This window comes from Cebus imitator, unplaced genomic scaffold (genome assembly GCF_001604975.1).
Source record: "Cebus imitator isolate Cc_AM_T3 unplaced genomic scaffold, Cebus_imitator-1.0 Scaffold284, whole genome shotgun sequence".
Classification (NCBI taxonomy): Eukaryota; Metazoa; Chordata; class Mammalia; order Primates; family Cebidae; genus Cebus; species Cebus imitator.
The window spans coordinates 2,345,103-2,368,067 of NW_016107599.1; the positions used below are offsets into that span (position 1 = coordinate 2,345,103).

The 22,965-nt window shown below is 39.8% G+C and overlaps 1 protein-coding gene across 42 annotated transcripts in view; it reads right to left on the reverse strand.

Annotated features, from left to right (window-relative positions):
• PTK2 (protein tyrosine kinase 2) overlaps positions 1-22,965 on the reverse strand; it is a 349,037-nt gene that overhangs the window by 116,911 nt on the left and 209,161 nt on the right. For all 42 annotated transcript variants that reach the window (XM_037728951.1, XM_037728934.1, XM_037728962.1 and 39 more), the window contains 2 exons: positions 21,463-21,493; positions 16,904-16,956 (listed from right to left, as the gene is read on the reverse strand). In XM_037728951.1, coding sequence (XP_037584879.1) covers positions 16,904-16,956; positions 21,463-21,493 — 84 coding nt within the window. The remainder of the gene's footprint in view (positions 1-16,903; positions 16,957-21,462; positions 21,494-22,965) is intronic.

The following is a 22,965-nucleotide window of genomic DNA, read 5'->3' on the forward strand; positions in this document are numbered from 1 at the left end:
ATTCAACTGTCTTTCATGCTAAAAGCTCAATACTAGGTATGGATGGAATGTATTTCAAAATAGTTAAGAGCTATTTATGACAAACCCACAGCCAATATCATACCGAATGGGCAAAAACTGGAAGCATTCCCTTTGAAAACCAGCACAAGACAAGAATGCCCTCTCTCACCACTTCTATTCACCACAGTATTGGAATAGGATGCCCTCTCTCACTACTCCTATTCAACATAGTATTAGAATATCTGGCCAGGGCAATCAAGCAAGAGAAAGAAATAAAGGGTTTTCAACTGGGAAAAGAAGGAAGTCAAACTGTCTCTGTTTACAGATGGTATGATTGTATATTTAGAAAACCCCATCATCTCAGCCCATAATCTCCTTAAGTTGACAGCAACTTCAGCAAAGTCTCAGGATACAAAATCAATGTGCAAAAATCACAAGCATTCTATACAATAATAACAGACAAACAGAGATTCAAATCAGGACTGAACTCCCATTCATAATTGCTACAAAGAGAATAAAATACCTAGGAATACAACTTACAAGAGACATGAAGGACCTCTTCAAGGAGAACTACAATCCACTGCTCAAGAAGTAAGAGATGACATGAACAAATGGAAAAACATTCCATGCTCATGGAGAGGAAGAATCAGTATCGTGAAAATGGCCACACTGCCCAAAGTAATTTATAGATTCAATGCCCTTCCCATCAAGCTACCACTGACTTTCTTCACAGAGCAGGAAAAAAACTACTTTAAATTTTATATGGATCCAAAAGAGAGCCTGCATAGCCAAGACAATCCTAAGCAAAAGGAACAAAGCTAAGGCATCACATTACCTGACTTCAAATTATACTACAAGGCTACAGTAACAAAAACAGCATGGTACTGGTACCAAAACAGATATATAGACCAATGGAACAGAAAAGAGGCCTCAGAAATAATACCACACATCTACAATCATCTGATCTTTGACAATCCTGACAAAAGCAATGGGGAAAGAATTCCCTATTTAATAAACGGTGTTGGGAAAACTGGCTAACCATGTGCAGAAAACTGAAACTGAATCCCTTCCATACACCTTATACAAAAATTAACTCAAGATCAATTAAACACTTAAAATCTAAGACCTAAAACCATAAAAACCCTAGAAGAAAACCTAGGCAACGCCATTCAGGATACAGGTGTGGGCAAGGACTTCATGACTAAAACACCAAAACAATGGCAACAAAAGCCAAAATTGACAAACAGGATCTAATTAAACTAAAGAGCTTCTGCACAGCAAAAGAAACTATCATTAAAGTGAACAGGCAACCAACAGAATGAAAGAAAATTTTTGTAATCTATCCATCTGACAAAGGGCTAATATCCAGAATCTATAAAGAACTTAAATTGCAAGAAAAGAAACACCCCATCAAAAAGTGGGCAAAGGACATGAACAGACACTTCTCAAAAGAAGACATTTACGCAGCCAACAAACATGAAAAAAACCTCATCATCACTAACAGAGAAATGCAAATCAAAACCACAACAGATACCATTTCAAGCCAGTTAGAATAGTGATCATTAAAAAGTCAGGAAACAACAGATGCTGGAGAGGATATGGAGAAATAGGAACGCTTTTACACTGTTGGTGGGAATGTAAATTAGTTCACTGTAGCGATTCCTGAAGGATCTAGAACTAGAAATACCATTTGACCCAGGAATCCCATTACTGGGTACGGACCCAAAAGATTATAAATAATTATACTATAAAGACACATGTACATGTATGTTTACTGCGGCACTGTTTACAATAGTAAAAACTTGGAACCAGCCCAAATGCCCATCAATGACAGACTGGATAAAGAAAATGTAGCACATATACACCATGGAATACTATGCATCTGCAAAAAACGATGAGTTCATGTCCTTAGCAGGGACATGGATGAAGCTGGAAACCATCATTCTCAGCAAACTAACATAGGAACAGAAAACCAAATACCGCATGTTCTCACTCTTAGGTGGGAGTTGAACAATAAGAATACATGGACACAGGGAGGGAAACATCACGCATCAGGGCCTGTCGAGTGGTGGGAGGTTAGCATTAGGAGAATACCTAAGTAGATGACAGGTTGATAGGTGCAGCGAACTACCATGGCACATGTATACCTATGTAACAAACTTGCATGTTCTGCACATGTACCCAAGAACTTAAAGTATAACAATAAGTGGGAGCCAGGCATGGTGGCTCATGCCTGTAATCCCAGCACTTTGGGAGGCAGAGGTGGATGGATCACCTGAGCTCTGGAGTTGGAGACTGCCCTGGGAAACATGGCAAAACACTGTTTTTACAAAAAAATATAAAACTTGGGCTTGCTGGTGTGTGCTTATAGTCACAGCTACTTGGGAGACTGAGGTGGGAGGACTGTTTGAGCCTGGGAAATGGAGGCTGCAGTAAGCCGGGATCGTGGCACTGCACTCCAGTCTGGGCAATAGATTGAGAGACCCTGTCTCAAAAAAGATGTCGAGTCCTTGATTTTTTTTTTTTTTTAAGACAGGGTTTTGCTACATTGCCCATGCTGGTCTCAAACTCCTGGGCTCAAGGAATCTGCCTGCCTCGGCCTCCCAAAGTGCTAGGATTACAGGTGTGAGCCACCACAGCAGGCCCTTGATTTTTAGATTTATAATACATGCTGGGCCTTCCAGTTATGCCTGCTTTTCAAATATTTAAATATTAGGCCCTGAAAACTGCACGTGCTTTATCTGCCCAATTCACTACAGAGCTCCAACTTGAAGTCAATAATCTAATTAGAAAACAAGCTAAGTTGAAAAGAACACCTATCGAAATAAATCAGTCTCCAAAATACAACTTTCTGACACTTAGCTGCCTATTTTGAAACCCTCTGTCAAAGAAATTTACACCTATAAAGGAAATTACCATTTTTAAGGGCATCTTCCCCCCATGCACCTAAACCAATAAGATATTATCTTCATGTTCCTGGAATCTGTGATATAAAGAACCATGGACAATCAATAGTTTATTATTATTATTGTTGAGAGAGTCTTTCTGTGTTATTCAGGCTGGAGTACAGTAGTGTGATCTTGGCTCACCATAACCTCCATCTCCCAGATTCAAGCAATTCACGTACCTAAGCCTTCCAACTAGCTGGGATTACAGGCATCCGCCATCATACCTAGCTAATATTTGTATTTTTAATAGAGTCTGGGTTTCACCATGTTGGCCAAGCTGGTCTGGAACTTCTGACCTCAGTTGATCCACCTGCCTTGGCCTCCCAAAGTGCTGGAATTACAGGCATGAGCCACTGTGCCTGGCCAATAGCTATACCGTTTTAATGCAAATTCTTAGTAAACCATTTAAGAACTGCCTGTTCTTTTTCTTTAAAAATCCACTTGTAACTGCTGCTAATCAGTGCACATATACCTGGCAACTTCAATCTATGACTCGGTCTTCTAAATATATTCCCAGTGTAAACCTTAAAGGACAAAACTTAGGCAAAATTAATATAAGTACAGACTTTATTTCCAGGAGCAAGAATAACCCCAAGGATGATCTTATCAGCTAGAAAGAAAGTAGTGCCACTTAATGAGTGGAGAAGGGGAGAGAAGCAGGCTTGGCGTGAACATCAGTTTATTTTGAATATGTTAACTCTAAAATGCTTATGAGACATCAGATTCTACATAGTGAAAATGTAGTGGCCATAGGGGTCTGGAGTTCAGGAAAGAAGTCTGAAAAACTGAGATAACAAACTGAGAGTAACCAGCATAATTAAGTTATAAAACAAAATGAGATCCCCAAGGGGATGAGTGTGGCTGGCAGAAAGTGTCAGAAGAACTGAGTCCTGGGATCCTCAAGCGTGATGAGTTGAATAATAAGGAGTGAGGTAGGAAGAATACATTCTGGAAGCAAAAGCAGGGCAATTTCAATAAGGGGCAACACTTATTGGATACAATGAGTTCGAAATTCCTCTTCAAAGAATCTGTATGTCATTATATTCAGTTATTTGTCCTTCATCTTACTTAAAGTTTAACTTTCTTATAGTTCCAGTAAACAACCTTCCCTACCAGTTCTAATCAGTAGTTTACATCTGGTTCCCTCCCACCCCACACCCGCTCTGCCCCCGGCTTTGTCCTGACTCATCCTGGTCACCTGCTTCAGTCATCCGCTCTGGTCACCTTTTTTGACCTAGGTCACCCCTGGCTACCTGCCTGACCTGCCTGTAACTGTCCTTCCCACCAAACCACCTACCCTGCCACTCCAGCTCAGACCCCTGCTCTCTTTAAAACAGCCAATTGGGATTAGTCTAGGTTGTATGGTCTAGCCCTAGCCAACAGGGGAATGACACAGCAGTAGGGGAGTCCCCCATCAGAAATAAGTACCCCTTTTCCTCCCTTGTCCAAATGTGCAGTCACCATTGTTCCATCCGTGAGACGCACCCTTCTATAGAAGTAAACTGCCTTGATGAGAGGATTTATCTTCCAGTACTATTTCTTTTGTGGACTTATAACACACTGAACCACAATAACTCACATAAAGAGTTCTTCTGTTGTAAGGGGACCAGTGAGGTCAGAAGGGGGCTACTAAGGTGGGGAAACAACAGTGGGTGATGTGCTAATGAAACCAGAGCTAACCTGTTTAGCCTGCCAAACTTGACCTGCCTGGTTTGCTGTATTAGGCCATTATTGTATTGCTATAAAGAAATACCAGAGATTGAGTAATTTATAAAGAAATGAGGTTTTAATTGGCTCTGCCGGCTTTAATGGAAAGCATGGTGCTGACATCCTGGCTTCTGCAGAGGCCTCAGGAAGCTTATCATCATGACAGAAGATGAAGAGGGAGCAGACACATCACATGGCAGCAGAAGGAGCAAGAGGTGAGGTGGGGAACAGCCACATACTTTAAAGGACCAGCTCTAATGTGAACTCAGAGCCAGAGCTCACTCATCACCAAAGGAACGGCCCAAGCCATTCATAAAGGATCTGCCTCTGGATTCAAACACCTTCCAACAGGCCTCACCTCCAAAACTGGGGATTACATTTCAACATGAGATTTGGGCAGGGACAAATAGCCAAATAATATTAGTTGTTTTTAGTTGCTTACTTCTAGTTGATCTAAAAACTACCACTAGCAAGTCAAATAATCAGACAATCCATAACTAAAATCCCACCCGCTTCCGTAAGGATAAAATCTCTGACTGTAGGTCACTATAGTAATGGATGCTTTAAGTTGTTTTTCAGCAAGTAAGGAGCAGCTCTTGTCCAGCTCACGCAGCTTGAGGCCACCAATCCTTCAAATGGGCTTATGTCAATGCAGAAGAGATGACCATATGACATCAGAGAGCTGAAAACTCCTCCCTCAGATCATGGAAATGCTACCGTTTTCTGAACATGCATTGTATGAAGAGCCATGAAGCCTGACTATGTGTGTGTACATCACTGATTAACTCACTTTTCCGTACATCCACTCACCTTTTCCCATGCCTTCAACTGCCTTACTCCTCTATCCAATAAATATATACCTAAAACTTCATCTTTGGGGAGGAAGATTTGACATCTGTTCTCTCATCTCTTCACATGGCAGCCTTGTAAGATCTTTTCCCTTTGGCAAAACCTGTTGCCACAATGTTTGGCTTGCTGCACACAAGGAGGGAAATAAACTAAGAATAGTAAAACAGGGAAAATTCCTGACCAGTTAACAAGTGATAAGGGGGTAGACTGGTAAGAAGTTAGGCTTAATTGGGCTGGGCCTGGTGGCTCATGCCTGTAAATCCCAGCACTTTGGGAGGCTGAGGAAGGCAGACCACTTGAGGTCAGGAGTTTGAGACCAGCCTGGCTAACATGGTGAAACCCCATCTCTACCAAAATTACAAAAGTTAGCCAGATGTCTGTAGTTCTAGTCACTCAGGAGGCTGAGGCACAAGAATTGCTTGAACCTGGGAAGTGGAGATAGCAGTGAGCTGAGATTGCACACTGTACTCCAGCCTGGGTGACAGAGTGAGACGCTGTCTCAAAAAAAAAAAAAAGTAAAAATATATATATGGACTTAATTGGGTGGACAAGTCACCTATTGTGAGCCCAAGGCAGGTAGCACTTATGGCTGGCAAGTGCTGGAGGTTTAAAGAATGGTTTGAAGTGGTGTGACATGGAATTGAAAGTGAGACCAAAGCACTGTGGTTGTGCTATTCCCCTTAAGGTTCAGCTGTGTTACAGCAGAAATGGGACAGAATGAGCTGGCTTTAGCTTGGCAGTGTTTCTGCCAAGTGAGTTAAAAACAAACAGAGTAGGACAGAGATGATGGGGATGTATGCCAGAGAGGAATACAATTATTGATCTGCGGTTTTACGCTAGTTAAGAAACCAGAGAAGATACAAAATTGTGATGTAGACAGCAGAATGGGCATGGGATCAAGGAACACGCTAGAAAAACTGGAGGTGGTGGTCAGAGAGGGTTTTCTTAAAATTGAAATTATAGGAAAGTTAAAGTTGTAGACAAAGTGTAGGCCCCGCAGGAATGAGAAACAGCAGACTGCACCACTGGAAGAATGGAGAGAAGAGGTGTTGCGGCTGGGTGCGGTGGCTTATGTGTGTAATTCCAGCACTTATAGAGGCCAAGGCTGGGGTGGGGGGATCACCTGAGGTTGCGGGAGTTTGAGGCCATCCTGGCCAACATGGTGAAATCTCATTTCTATTAAAAATGCAAAAAAATTAGCTGAGTGTTGTGGCACGCACCTTCCCAGCTACTTGGGAGGCTGAGGTAGGAGAATTGCTTGAACCTGGGAGGCAGAGGTTACAGTGAGCTGAGATCGCGCCACTGCACTCCAGCCTTGACAACAGTGTGAGACTCCATCTCAAAGAAAAAAATAAAAAAAGAAGTGCTAGAAGAATTGCCTACCTACCATGAATACTGACATCCTCCCAAACTACGAGGGGGGATGCTGGAGAAATAACAGTGAACTGAGTGCTCAAAACTTTGAGGAACATAGGATAGTCTTGTTCTGATATGTGAGATTCAAAGCTGGTGTTTTTGAAGAATAGTCTGGAAGGGGTAATAAGAAGCAAGGGATACTTATCTCATCTCCAGCCCTAGTGCTACCGTGGTTCTCAGACATCATCAGTAGGGTTACAGAAGCATCAAGGGGCATCAGTGCCCTCCACAGTTTTAGTTAGAGGAAGGTGACAAAGAAGAATATATAGAGAAGTACCAGAAGACAAAGATGTAGTGCTTTAGAACTTGGGGAAAACCAAGCAATGAAGACACAACAGGGGGTGTGCAGAGGGTATAGGAGTGACAAAGGAATCTGGGCTTCTGCAGGAACAGGTATGAATATGCATAGAGTATAATGAGGTAAGTCCAAGTGGATCAGTATTTTCCTTTTCATTTCTAGTTACTTAAGTAACATGGTATTTTCCTTTGACCATAACTCTCAATTCTGTTCTTTTCCTTGGGCATTAGGGTGTGGTGCTGATGAAGGTGAACAATACCTGAGGGCTGTATTCCAGGAAACAGGTTTCCCAGAAATCATCCAACCCGGGGCGGTCATGGGGCAATATCCTATTGCAACAATGTGAAAAACACACAAATTCATACTGATATTTTACAAAGAAAATCTCAAAGAATGATTACTTCTGACTAGTGAGGTGAAGTTTATTATTTTTAAAACTGGTAAATAAAGGAAAAGAAAAAGGCAGTTTTCCTGTCTTTCCAGGCGAGGCCTGTTCCCGAGAGTAACGAAACAGCTGGTGAGGGAAAGCTGTCTTTAGAAGCATTCCAACTAAACAAACGGAGAAAAAAATGACAGGATTCACAGGGTGCCATTTGGTGGCCTTTGATGGAATCTAAGCATTAATGTCAATAGCTGCTAAAGCTATTAGGTGAAATGCTCATGGGAACTTGCCCATATATAGATCAGAGATTGATGGGACCTAAACCAATTGATTAGTTTTAACATTACAAACAACAATCAGATGTATATCACCTATGCAGTATTCTTGTGTGTGTGTGTGTGGGGGGGGGGGAATCAAACCCAAGCTGAATCAAATTTCTCTAAGGAACAGCTTATGAGAAATTAAGGGGCCAGAAAGAAATAAACAAAATAGCATCACAGACATGTAATCAGCCTAATCCAGAATATGAGAATAAGACATGGGACACAATTTCTTTAACAAATCAACTGCAATTTGTAACAAACAAACAGGGTCTAGCTGATAAATACAGGAGATGTTGCAAGCAAATTCAAAGTACTTCTTGTCTGACTCTTGTTTAGACGAAACCACATATGAAAATGAGATCATCAGGAACCTTTGAACACTGACTGGAGAGCTGATAATGTTTTATTAAAAAAAAAAAGAAAAAGAGTCTCATCTTTTAGGAATATAAATGAAATATGCCTTAGATTTGCTTTAGAATAACCAATAGGGATTACATTTGTGTATAAGTTGATGGACAGAGAGGTGACATAAAATTGGCCAAAGTTTTTAGTTGCTGAGTCTGGGGTGATAATGATATGAAAAATCATGATATAATTCTTTCTCTTCTGTATATGCTTTCACTTTTCCACAAAAAGTTTTAAAGACTCAAAATTCAAAAGCTTAGTAGGCATTTAATAGTTGTTCATTTCTATAGTCTCCTCTTTGTAAAGGCATAAAAAAATATATTGCCTTGACTTATGCAGTTTGATTTTAATCCCCAATTATTGTATAGCTACAAGCCACAAACTAGGTGGAGGAAGACTTGAGGTCAAATTCTGGAATTTATATTTTAAACTTTCAAGCATTCCCTTTAAAATTATTTTCCCCAAAGAAAAAAATAATTGGACTGTTTGATGTTACCAATATTTATTTTCTATTTAGTAAGATGATAATACATGGGCTTCTTGTGTTTTAATAATACATTTTTTAAAAAGTTTGAGGAGTTTATTATTGTTAATAAGTTTAGCCAGAGGATTAAGATGGTTCATGAGCCAAGTATACCTAACACTGTCAACTGTGAAGCATATATTTTATAAAGACAAAAATACATTTTTGTTTACAATACTGTCATGTATATTTTCCTCTTTGTAGCATGGAGGCTGCTTGGAAGAAGACTGTAATACTCTCTTCTGGAAACAAAATTTATAAGACTGAGCTGCATTTGTGTGGGCTGGAAAGAGTTTATAAAAACAAAAACCCACTTTAAATTTTTGTTGTACTAATTATAGCTCAGCTTTTCATTTGGCCTTTTAAAAAACTTGAAAGTGCCTCAGGCTTGCCAGGGAGGTATGTGAGTTTCTGTCTGTACTGCCTGCAGGGAGGTATGTGAGTTTCTGTCTGTACTGCCTGCAGCTGAGACAGGAAGTTCAACTCAAGGGTGAAGGAGTATTTCTGGGTCCTTTTTCAGGATACACTTTACAACATATGATGTTGATATTTCAAAACCTATATGACTTCCAGGTATTCTCAACTGCTTTAGTACCCACAGAAGAAAAGACATGATTAAGAAGAATGCGCAAATCTCAATAGTGGCAAAGGGAGTTCAAATGATGTAATGGTGGGAGAGAGAGGGCTATAGGAGAGAAGGCAGCATAGCTGGGCTGTTTTGATTATTCCTTTCCTTATTCATGAACAACACGGTCAGCCAGTCTATCTGTATGAAGTCTGTGACAACCGTACACTTCTCAATGGTTTGGAGTCTCTCCTAATACCACGCTGACTACAAAACACTGTTCATGACTGTTGAAACTAGAAGAATTTCCAGTGAGCCAGATACTAGGAACATGTCAGTAACATCCAATACCTAATATTTTGTGCACAAAAAAATTATTAGTGGCATTAATTTGATTGAATTATATCACAAAGCATGTAATTTACAAAAATAAATTATGTTTTTAAATTTAGTCAGTTTTTTTTTTTTTTTTTTTTTTTTTTTTTTTTTTTTTTTTTTTTTTTTTTTTGAGATAGAATTTTGCTCTGTTGCCTAGGCTGGGGTGCAGTGGCATGATCTCGGCTCACTGCAACCTCCATCTCCCGGGTTCAAGGGATCCAATTTCAGCCTTCCAAGTAGCTGAGACTATGGGAACATGCCACCGTGCCTGGCTTAATTTTTTGTAGAGATGGGGTTTCACCATGTTGCCCAGGCTGGTCTCAAATTCTTGTGCTCAGGCAAACTGCCTGCCTTGGCCTCCCAAAGTGCTGGGACTACAGGTGTGAGCCACTGCACCTGGCCTAAATTTAGTTTTATTTTTTATTTTTTCAGTGTTCCTTGGATTTGGTAGGGAAAAAATGAACTGCTTATATAGCAGGTGACAATACTCTAAAATTAGGGCAAGGTTTTTTTTTTGTTTTGTTTTGTTTTTTTCCTTTTAATTCCTAAAAGCTATGATTTAACTCAAGCTTTCAGCAATAGACACAGGTTACCTTGGGAACCCACAGCATTATCACAATTGAAACTAGAGTATAAAACTATATAGAAGAACCTCTTGGGAACTTGAATACAGAGCAGACTTCTGATTTTTTCTGAAAGAGTTGGAACCAAGTCAGTACTATCCTATTCCTAATAAATGGGGAAAAATACTGTCATGTAATCACACTCAAACTCTTCCCAAGTATTATTCCCTTCCACACATTTATGTCATCAAGCTTTAGAAATCAGTCAACATAGGCTGTGTGCAGTGGCTCACACCTGTAATCCCAGCACTTTCAGAGGCAGAAGCAGGCAGATCGGTTGAGCCTAGGAGTTTGAGACCAGCCTGGACAACATAGGGGAACCTCGTCTCTATAAATAATACAAAAATTTGCTGGGCATGGTGGCACACACCTGTAGTCCCAGCTACTTGGGGAGCTACGGCAGGAAGATCGCTTGAGCCCGGAGATTGAGGCTGCAGTTAGCTGAGATTGAGCCACTGCACTCCAGTCTAGGTGACAGAGGAAGGCCCTGTCTCCAAAAAAAAAAAAGAAAAGAAAGAAATGAAAGAAATGAATCAATATGGTCTAATGTGAAGAGAACAAATCTTGAAGTCAATATCAATATTTCCATCAGGCTATTACTTACTAGTTATATGAACTTGACTAAACCACTTCAGCTCTGAGTGTCTTAATTTCCTCATGTGTAAGGTGAAAATATTACAAAGACTGTCACGAGGTTTAAACAAAATGATCCCTGCGGATGGACCAGGCAATCGATCTCTGAGCCTCATTCACACGTAAATAACTACTCGTATTATATAAGCGGAATAGTCATGAATAAGTAACAAACAGTTTAACAGAGACCACACAGAAAGAGATAGAATGTAGTAATTATTATATACTATGCCACTTTATGTTTTATGTAACTTTACAGTTTACAAGCTACCTTTGCATATACAAATGAGCTGTTTTAGAATTTGTAATGAAGCAGCTTAATACAAAACACAAATAACATTTATTTTACTAAATGTTTTCTTAATAGTTCAGAATAATTTCCAGTCACTAACCTCAAAAACCTAAAAGCAATCTTAAAGAAAGAAAATTATGCTGCACGATACACATTGTAACCACAATAATCTGTTAGAAAAATAATTTTTTTTTTTTTTTTTGAGAGAGAGTTTCACTCTTGTTGCCCAGGCTGGAGTGCAATGGCACAATCTCAACTCACTGCAACCTTTGTCTCCCAGGTTCAAGTGGTTCTCGTGCCTCAGCCTTCCGAGTAGCTGGGATTACAGGCATGTGCCACCATGCCTGGCTAATTTTTTTTTTGTATTTTTAGTAGAGATGGCTAATTTTTTTCTGTATTTTTAGTAGAGAAGAGGTTTCTCCATGTTGGTCAGTCTGGTCTCAAACTCCAGACCAGTCCCGTATGTGTAATCCACACATGTAACAAAAGTCATGTGCATAATGCAGTGGTACTACTATCATGTGTTATCTTGTATTTCTCATCATCATAATTAAGGTTTTACTGCTTGATCAAAAGCTTGGTTATTCTAGAAAAGAAAAACAAAAAACAAAACAAAAAACCCAAATACAATAATCAACTAAACAAAGACCCCAAGTTTATACCTTCAAAACATTTAAAATACAGCTTTACTCACTGATTTGGAAATGTCTGATTTCTAGGGTAATTTTAACCTATGCAACCATTGTTTAAGCACTGCCCCACACAGACCATACCTCCTCTTTCAGCATACTTATAGGTCCCTTATGATAGACTGCAGCACTTGACTTTCAGATATGTTCCAAGTTGTGCCTGAGCTCTGCAATAAGCACAAGTTTCCTTATAACTTAATAATTAGGCTTAAAAAGACTTCTTTAGGTTCTCAGAACAACACACGAGGGAAACATGTTGTTCTGTTAGATATTTTTGTAAATCTCTGTTAATCTCACACTTATTTTTATAGAGAAATACTGTGTAAATTTCAAAGATAAACTGTTCATGTATTCAACATCATGTGTCATTGCAATTTTACTGAAGGTGATCCAATAACTATCTTTATTTTGCAACAAAATATGAAAAATCACCTGGTATCTTCTCTCTGGAATGTAAGGATATTGCTTTATTTGCCAACAAGAGAGATCCACGAGGAGCTGCAAAACTGTCCTAAAGTTACCTAGACCCTCACTTTTCCTGTTGGTTATCCTCTCTTTCCTTGCCCAGCATCTCCTAGGAAAGAATGTAGAACCATTTATAGTGATTCCTAGGAAAAAATCTAAAACCAACTACAGTGATTCCGAGGAAAGACTCTAGAATCATTCAGAGTGATGAGCTTAGAGGTAATCCCTTGAGACTCCCAGTGACACTAATTGCTCCAACTATTCCTGTCTTTCTGCTGTCTGTTCCTGCTACCCAGAATGCATTCCTCTAAGTCCCAGCACACCTCCATACCTTATTCAGGAATTCATTATTTAAAAACAATTATAAAACGTGTATCCCAGACAACAAAACAGAACATGTCTTTCCATGCAATGGGTTTATGGCTTTGTGGACAAGATGGTCTCTAAAACACAATGACATCCATTTTAGGAGTATGCATAACAGACAAAGTACAGTGCTCTGTAGAGCTCTGAGGAAGAAGAGATCTTCTTAAAGTAGTCAGGGAAGGCTTCCATGAGGTAGTGACATGTGGACCCAGACTTGGGTCAGGTAAGAACCCTTTGGTTATGAATAAAAATGGGAGAGCCAGACAAATCCCATGAAGACTCTCCATGTTCATCAGGACTTGGGAGTGTATCAGTATTTTATCAGTATAGGGGTGCAAACGCTCTCAAATTGCTAATGACAGGCAAAAGAGTTCCAATCCTAGTGCCATTATTTTCAAGCTGTGTGATACTGAACAAGTTTGTTTGCCTTTCTGAATTCTTCATATCTGTGAAATGGAGAGATTTATTTATTTATTTATTTATTTATTTATTTATTTATACATACTTTGGAAGGCCACTGTGGGACTAAATAAGATAATACTTCACATTTACGAAGGGCTTCACAATCTGATGCAAGTTAATACATGTGCAAGTTTATTGTCATACAGATCACAATTTTAAATAGCTTCCCTATTACTCCCAATTTACCTGCTTTAATTCACTATCTATGATTTGACTCTCTCACAAGAATATAAACTCTATAAAGGAAGGAACATGGCTTTATTTTCTATTAAACCCCAGTATCTAGAATAGTGCCTGGTATGCTGCAGGCACTCAAGAAGTATCTGCTGGCTGGATTAATGTAAAATAGAAATGTAAAACTGAGGTCTCATCAATCCTGTAGGGCTTGTTAGGGGTTAAATGAAGTATCATATGACAGGAAAACAGCTGACATATAGCTGACTGTCGCCTCATCCCTCTATCCTAGACACCTAACTGGCTCACTGTGGAGAAGCACATGCAGAATTTCACAGGGATCCAGGAGCGACAGGGCCTCTACTTTGGTATGTCAGCACTATACCCCACATGGTACAGTGTTTCCAGGCTGGCAGGTGAGAAATAACCTTGGAATTTAGTAATATTACTTTTTCTAGGTATAGGCGTAACAAAGATGTCCCTTGAAATGCCAAATATCAGCTTTGGGGCTAAGTGCAATACACTGGCTCCTGGCTGGCTAGGCTGGTCAGTTTTTAGGTTTTATAGTCTTTGTAGTAGAAACATACCATACCATTGAATGCCAGGATGATGGAAGAAAAGAAGGAAGGGAGGAAGGGATGGAGGGAGGGAGGGCTAGCAGACAAAAGAAATATACCATACTTGTTAGTCTGATTCCACCTAAGTGAACAAGTAGTAGGTGGAATGACTAAGGACAAACAAGACTATAAACATTTAATGCCATATCATTAAATATCCACTCATTATTCTTTGCTTGGATCTGTAAATTACCTAAGTGATAGTCATATATCAAAGTATTATTAACTCTGAAAAGTGAAAATATTTTGATATGTAATGATGAAAAGAGCAAGTCCGGATAGAATAGCTCAAGCGGAACAACCGAGATAAGAAGGTTGGGAGAGGCACAGTTACAAACTATTTTTGGCTAAAAAACAATGTAGATGAGGTGGTAAGGGAGGACTGCAAAGGTGGGCTTCGGGCAGACAATGAAAGGTCTTGCAGGCTAAGCTGAGGAACCCAAACTTCATCTGATGCATACTAAATTATTACTAAAAGTTTCTGACCAGAGAATTGTCTATTTAAATCAACATGGTAGCAATCAAAGACCACGGAGAAGGGACTGAAGTATGAACTCCTAGTTAAGGAATACGTAGGAAGAAACTAAGGCGGTGTTGAAGCCAGACAATAGAGTTTGAACAATGACTGCAGACTTTACCAGCTGTGTAACCCTGGGCAAATTAACCTCTCTAGGCCTTAGTCTCCTCAGCTGAACAATAAGAAAAACTATCTTATAGTTTGTCGTGTGACTAAATGAAATGATACATGTACAAGAACACAGAACATTAACCTGAGCCTGGAACACAGTATCTACAAAAGTGCTCATAAACGCCAGCTAACTTTATTCTTAACGGGCTTCGGAAATAGGATGAAAACACTGAGATCATAAAGTGGGGGCTGTTTGGAAGAAGGAAAATCCAGAGGTTTTGTGATAATCAGCTGATAAGAGACACATATGAGGTTTAAACCTTGAATGGGGAATATTGATTAAAAGAGATAGTAAAATAGGAGGAAAAAGTTTTGAAGGTATTGCTGAGGCCTATTTTATTACATTTCATTACTTTGTTACCCAAAGACAGATGCTAGGAATAGTTCTTATTAACATAATGGGGCATTTCCTTTCTCTCTCAAGCCTGGGGTAACTGTGGAGACCTCTGTGTGTGGCAAGCACCAAAATGAAAGTGACTTGTTCCCGGGGCTCATCCCAAAAGCTGCTTTACAGTTTGGAAAGAAAATGGACCAGAGGGCCTGGGAGTTATTCAAAGCCCTGCTCAAATCTCACCTACTCTACAGAACATCCTGGTGCCCAGCAGTTGCTCCCTCCTCCAGACTCTTATGACTGTGGCATGTGGTGGTGGTCTTTATCCAACTAGATTACAAACTCCATAAGGGCCTGGCAAGTTTGCCAACTCTCTATACCCACCATAGACTAGGGCTACTCCATAAAGTCATGGATTAGGCTTATAAGGATGATTAGCTGTTTACCTGAAAACATGCTGGCAACCCTGAAGCTGTCCGTAAGACCAGCTCTAGCACACCCACCTTCTCTGTACTTAATTAGTAAAGTGAGCAATGATTTTTCAAACAGTAGTACTTTGACAGTATCACACATCATTCATCTTTATTGCGTATCTTTGACAATATACAAATACAAGCAAAAATATTCTTGAGGAAGGGCTGATGGGACATTTGTGCACAACTAAAAAAAAAAAAAAAAAAAAAAATAGGCCGGGTGCAGTGGCTCACGCCTATAATCCTGGCAATTTGGGAGGCTGAGGCAGGTGGATCATCTGAGGTCAGGAGTTCGAGACAAGCCTGGCCAATATGGCAAAACCCTGTCTCTACTAAATATACAAAAGTTAGCAGCGCGTGGTGGCAGGCGCCTGTAATCCCAGCTACTTGGAGGGCTGGGATGGGAACTGCTTGAACTGGCGAAGCAGAGATTGCAGTGAGCTGAGATCACGCCACTGCACTCCAGTTTGGGCGACAGAGCAAGACTCTGTCTTAAAAAAAACAAACAAACAAACAAAAAACTGATTCAAAATAAACAGGAATTGGGTCTTTTCTAAGCAAGATACTAAAGTTAAAAGAAAACTATAATTTTAGAAATGTAACATGTAAGCACACATATAAGAACAAATTATATATGTGTGTATATGGTTACATATGTATATATGTGCATATATAGATATTACACATATTTTAAGATATCAAATGGACCCATAAAAGATGCTTTCTTGTCCTTCCCCTTTCCTCTACTTCCCACATTTTTAAATGGGGAAAAAGGTATATCTATTTTGAAACATACCAAGGAAAGTACAACACACTTAATCACACCAGCAAATAGTTAAGATAATGCTTATGCCAGTATCTAAACTATATTTTTAAAAAAGCAATATTCAAACACCATATTAACTGTGAAAGACAAAAATGGTTTAAAAATGTCTAACATTTCCTGAACTTCAAAAAATACACATGCAAAGTTTACTGAATTCCAAAGATAAATTATAACAGCAATTTCAGAAGTAAAAGTTTTCATTCTGAATATGATTAACATGATATTAAAACCAAAAAATAATTTGGAATTCTATATAATGTGCTTAGTGATCTGGTATTTTATGTATGTCCCATCTAAAAAAATAAAATCTATGAGCCATACTTGAAACTACTTAATGATGAAAAATTATGCAAATTTGGATAACCAGAATGCTTATTTTCATAAGCTATTCCAAGAATGAAGCAATTATACTAAAAATAGACATCCATGATCATCTTACCCTGTGATGTCTGCTACCTAGAGCCCCTTACCTGACACAGAGACGGCGTGTGTCCGCATGCCTTGCTTTTCACTGTTGGCCAGCCTGCGACAGACAAGAGCAAAGCTGTAAGCCCTGCAATTTCCCCAAGACCCGCCACTCAGACTCATCAAGTAGGGAGCTACCTTGGATGAGGAAGACAAAATTTTAGAAAGGTGATTTCTTTAAAAATTGGATTCTACTATTAAAATAGGCTGCTGTAATGCTTTAAAAATCAGAAATTAAGGTACACAACTGAGGAAATGCTGAACTGTTCTGAGAAAGATACTCTTGACAATTTAAAACAATGCAATACAATTTAATGTAGTATGCGTGGGTTAAATAAAAATGTAAACTTAAATGCTAGACAGTAAAGGGTTGCCCCAAAGTTATGAGAGAAAAACCATATACCTGGAAGTGGATTTTGCTCTTTACAACATAATGTGAAATACTATAGTATGACTAGTCCTTCTTAAATTTATGGCATGTAAAAAATATCAAGAAATACATTAATATATACTATTACTTACAGACTTGAAGTAATCTCAATTTATCTTGCTACTTGCTAAATGCCTTAATACTAGTTTTACATATTTACCCTCATAAAATAAAATTTTGGCCAAGAGTCTGGGTGCCATTTAAAAAATGCAAGTACGGTTAGTAAAAAACCTTTGGAAAGCACAAAATACAGGGAAAAAAGGAACTACACAATCTTTAGATATTAAGTTACCTTGGTCTTTTTATAAAAGAAAATCTTTTCCAGATACACAATCATGTATTAAGAAAGTGCTGAAAAAATTTTTTTCTAGTGCATAGAATTTATACTAGGAAATACTGACACTTAAAACAGTATAGGTTAAATATCTCTTATATGCAATGCTTGGAACTAGAGTGTTTCCAATTTCAGATTTTTTTGGATTTTGGAATGTCTACACATACACAGTGAGGAATGTTGGGGATAGGAACAAGTCTAAATGTGAAATTTGTTTATGTTTCATATACACCTTACACATATAACCTAAAGGTAATTTTATACAATATTTTAAATAACTGTGCACAAAACAAATATTTGACTGCAACCTGTTACACATGAGGTCAGGTGTGGAAGTTTCCACTTGCTGCATATGTTGGTCCTCAAAAAGTTGCACATTTTGGAGGATTTTGAACTTTGAAGTTCCAGGTTAGGAATGCTCAACTTGTACATTGTTTTGAAGCATTATAACCAATTAATGTGAATCTGTATAATCTCTGTAATCACAGCACACAGCCATAGACTTATGTTCCTTTTACAGAATTCTCCAAATACTTGAAATTTTATATCTACAGTATAAAAATTTAACAGAAGTTGTTTTCTAACAACTCCTTACTTTCTCTTCCATTGCAGCTACATGAGTTATCACAACTTATCTTTGAACTATATATTTATTGGGCAGTCAGAGGGCACACATTTTAAATAAATAGATTACATCATTTCCTTCCTTGTTCTGTTGCCAAAACACTGTAGTTTTCCCTTGTCTGCAACACAATTTATGTATGCTGTTGCTAAGCAACTTTCTCACGATAGCTTGGATTTCAGCACTTATCTGATAATGGTGTCCTGCTGCTGCTAAGATTTGGGTGGAAGTTTCCCTCTTTTAAAGTTTGCTTCATTGCTTCATTCATTTAGTGTTTCCTTTATCTGTCAACATTTCTTTTTTTTTTTTGAGACGGAGTTTCGCTCTTGTTACCCAGGCTGGAGTGCAATGGCGCGATCTTGGCTCACCGCAACCTCCGCCTCCCGGGTTCAGGCAATTCTCCTGCTCCAGCCTCCTGAGTAGCTGGGATTACAGGCATGCGCCACCATGCCCAGCTAATTTTTTGTATTTTTAGTAGAGACGGGGTTTCACCATGTTGACCAGGATGGTCTCGATCTCTTGACCTCATGATCCACCCGCCTCGGCCTCCCACAGTGCTGGGATTACAGGCTTGAGCCACCGTGCCCGGCCTAACATTCCTAATGTACTACTGTCCTCACTCACTTTCATATCTCTGTTTATGATTCCAGTGGGGGGGGGGAGTGTGTATGTGTTTAAGAGATGGGGTGAAGTCTCACTAGGTCACCCAGACTAGAGTGTGGTTGCTATTCACAGGCGTGATCATACTGCATCACAGCCTCAAACTCCCAGGCTTCGGTGATCCTCCTGCCTCAGGCTCAGAACCACAGGAACATGCCACATTGCCCAGCTTTGACTCATGTATGTTTTAAACCCCAAATTATCCCTTAATTTCCCAAAACTAAAGGTACTCTAAATAACATTAGTTCCTGCGCTGATAATGACCCCAAATGAACCTCTATCAGACACTGCTGATGCTGTAGAGCGCACTGTCCAAAGCTAGAGGTCTCTCGCCACCATCCTCCATCCACACAGTCACATGCACTAGCCATGTGCAGACCCTGCCTGTGTGAGGCCCACAGTATTGCACATGACCCTGGCTGACTGTAAGCTTACTGCCCAGGGAGGGCAGACAAGTTAAAAAGTCATGTTTAGAACTATGGTAATTACTACTAGAAGCAACTATAGGAAAACATGATGGGGATGCTCTCCTGGCTTGGGGGTGGGGCAAGGTGGGTCAACGAGGTTTTCACAGAAAGTGATGTAGAATGAGACCCAGAAGATGAGTAGGGCTTAGCAAGGAAAAGGGGGTTGGAAGAAGAGTGAATCATGCAAAGACTGGCAAAGGCCTTTAGGGAAAAGAATGTTTGCTCCTGGAATAGACAGAAAGTTCAATGTAGCTAAGAACAGTATGAGGAGTGACAAAAACCAAGGCTAGAGGAGTGAGCTGGGAACAATGACATGGGCTTCTGCAAGCTACGTTAAGAATACTGGAAAGTATACTAAGAGCAACAGTAGGTCATGTAAGAGATTTAATTAGGAAAGCGTCCTCAAGCTGTAGTGTAGAGCACAAATAGGCTAATGAGCAAAACTGAACAGAGACTGATTTAGGAGGAAGTATGCAGAACAGAGTTAATATAGCAGGCCTGTGACTAATGTTACATGATCCCTTGCCTGGCATCTGGGAACTTGAATTTTCGTGGAGTTGCCACCATCCCCTGACAGGTATGGTACACTGTGCCTAAACAAACAATGTGGTTTATGCTAAACTCTTGCTTTCCTTCTGGGAGTCTGGAATTTGGATGCATGCCAGACTGCATGTATAAAGAACCCTCAATAAAAACCCTGGACATCAAGTCTCTAATGAGCTTTCTCAGTAGCCAACGTTTCACACAGGCCATCATAATCCATTGCTGGGGAATTCATAGCGTCCTGTGGCCTCCATTGGGCAGGGACCCTTGGAAGCTTGCCTTCAGTTTTCTCTGGACTTCACCCCATGCGCCTTTGCCTTTGCTGATTCTGCTTTGTATCCGTCCATTTGCTGTAATACATCATAGCTGAGTCCCATGGGTCCTAGATCTTAGGGACCCCCAACACAGGAGTGTACTTAGGTAGCTGAGATAGGTAAACACGAGGGAGAGGCAGTGGGAAGATGGTGAAGCAGACGGGTCTATTTAGAACATGGAACTGGAGGAAATGGTAATTAACTGGCTATGGAGAAAAGAGAGAGGGATAGAACAAAGCCCAGGCCTTTCCCTCTCTATTCCAGTGGCCTCTTAGGCTCACTGTTCCTCTTCAAGCGTCTTGGAAAGTGCAAATATCTCTGCAAGCACTTACCACACAGCTGTAAGTGTGTGTGTTTACCTGTGTATCCGATTGTCTAGATTTTAACATTCATATCTTAGTCCCCAGTTCCTAGCATGTTGGCTGAGAATATAAAGTTACATAAGTTCTTTTGGTATTACTATTTGATTCTTTTTTTTTTTTTTTTTGAGAAAGGTTTCGCTCTTGTTACCGAGGCTGGAGTGCAATGGCGCGATCTCGGCTCACCGCAACCTCCGCCCCTGGGTTCAGGCAATTCTCCTGCCTCAGCCTCCTGAGTAGCTGGGATTACAGGCACGCGCCACCATGCCCGGCTAATTTTTTTTTTATATTTTTAGTAGAGACGGGGTTTCACCATGTTGACCAGGATGGTCTCGATCTCTTGACCTCGTGATCCACCCACCTCGGCCTCCCAAAGTGCTGGGATTACAGGCGTGAGCCACCACGCCCGGCCTGATTCTTTTAATTTTATAGATCAACAACACCTATTATGAAATTCAGGACGTAAACAAGAAAATTAACATAAATTATTTCTCTTTAATTTTCATACTTGTAAAACCAGCCAGAATGTCACATATTTTCAGGTTCTTATAAAGATTAGCAAGAACATATGAAGCAAAGGTTTAACCATAGGCTCTCAACATTATGATTATTCTTTAGCTCCCCCATAGAACTTAAAGAAAAAATTACATTTTTGATTAAACCTAAGTACTTAATAAAATTTACAACTGAGTTGATTTCTTTCTAGAATTGTTTCCTAGTTCCCTGATTATGTATACAGAAATTTAATTTTTTAGGAGAATGAATAATAAAGCAAAGCAATTTCCTTAAAGTTTCCAACAAAACAAAATAACACTACATACAAAGTAGTACTTACTTTGGTATTGATGGCAAAGCCCGTTCACCTTCTGTGGGGAAAAAGGAAAGAGATGTATAAGGTTCTTTTTACTCCTTTTGAAACGATGGTGCCTAGAATCAAGAGAGGAAGGATGAGGCCTTTACTGGTATTCCAGCAATGACCCTTTAAACAAAGTTGCTACACTGTCTACCTTAGGTTCTCATGGTTTTATTTTCAATATTTATAACAAACATGAACTATTAGATACAATTGTTTAAAAGGAACTGCCTAATTATAGTAAACAACTAAGATGCTAAGTTGGTAAAATACTTTGCAGGAGACTAACAGATGAAGAGTTTCTTATGATTAGTCAACACTCCTTGTCAAAGGACCAGGCATTCTGCATTTTGATAAAACTACTCACTAGTAACAACATAAAAACTTATGCAGGAAGCACAGAGAAACACAAACAAAACAATTCTACAGGTGTGTGTGGCTGCCAAAGGAATGAATGTATGAGAGAAGCCAAGTCCTGGAGCTGTCACCTGAAGGAGCCCTGTACACGGCTGGCTGGAAGGTGAGCTAGGCAGTTATCTGCCACAGTTTGGGGTGGGCCCCCTTTTTGCTGAGCCGGACACAATGACTGGCTCATACCTGCCTGACCACAGGGAGGCTGAGGACTTTGTTCAATGGTGGGGGAGACTCTTTTTTTTCCCCGCAGCCTTCATTTTGCAAACCAGGAAACACAGAGCCCTCCCTGGTTTAATCTCTTTAATCTGAATTAATGTAATAGCCTCCTAAATGGACCTCTCTTCTAATCCATCTGAGCTAAATGATTTCAGAATAATCTTCCCAAATTACAAATTCATGAAGTCAAGCAAGTTATTATTCTTAACATTTTAGTGTCTCTCAAAAGTGTTCAGGATGAGATTTTAAACACCCCAGCTTAATTTACGAAGCACTGCTTCACTTTTCCCAGCACACAAACACTGCTCTGGCTGTCATCTTTGTATTGTGTATCTATGGGGTGGTATGGGAGGCTGAGGAGGGACCTATCTACCACTCACCACTCTGGTGCCCTTCTAGGCAGCTACTTGGTAACACCACTCATGTAGTCACACTTGCTATCCACAGGTCCTCTCCTTGCATTTGCCCTTGAATTCGTTCCAACCAGTTCCCCGACACCCACACATCTCCAATGACATCTGCCTTGCTAAACCCAATTGTTCACTTACAGTTAGCACTTAACACAGCTAATCTGTCCTCCTGAGAACTTCCCACCCTGGGCCTCCTGAACTTTGTACTATATTCTCTTGGTTTTCTTCTGTCCTCTCAGGGTAACTCTTCTTCATCTTCTTTACTGGTTCCTCATCATCTCCCTGGCCTGATGAAGATTAGAGAACCCAGTGCTCACACTTGTACCTCTTAACCTCTCTTCCTTGGTAACTTCATACAGTTTCAAAGTGTCAAACGCCACCCACATTTTGCAGCTCCCAAATGCATACCTCTAGCTTGGACCTCTCCCCTGACCTGAACTTCTGC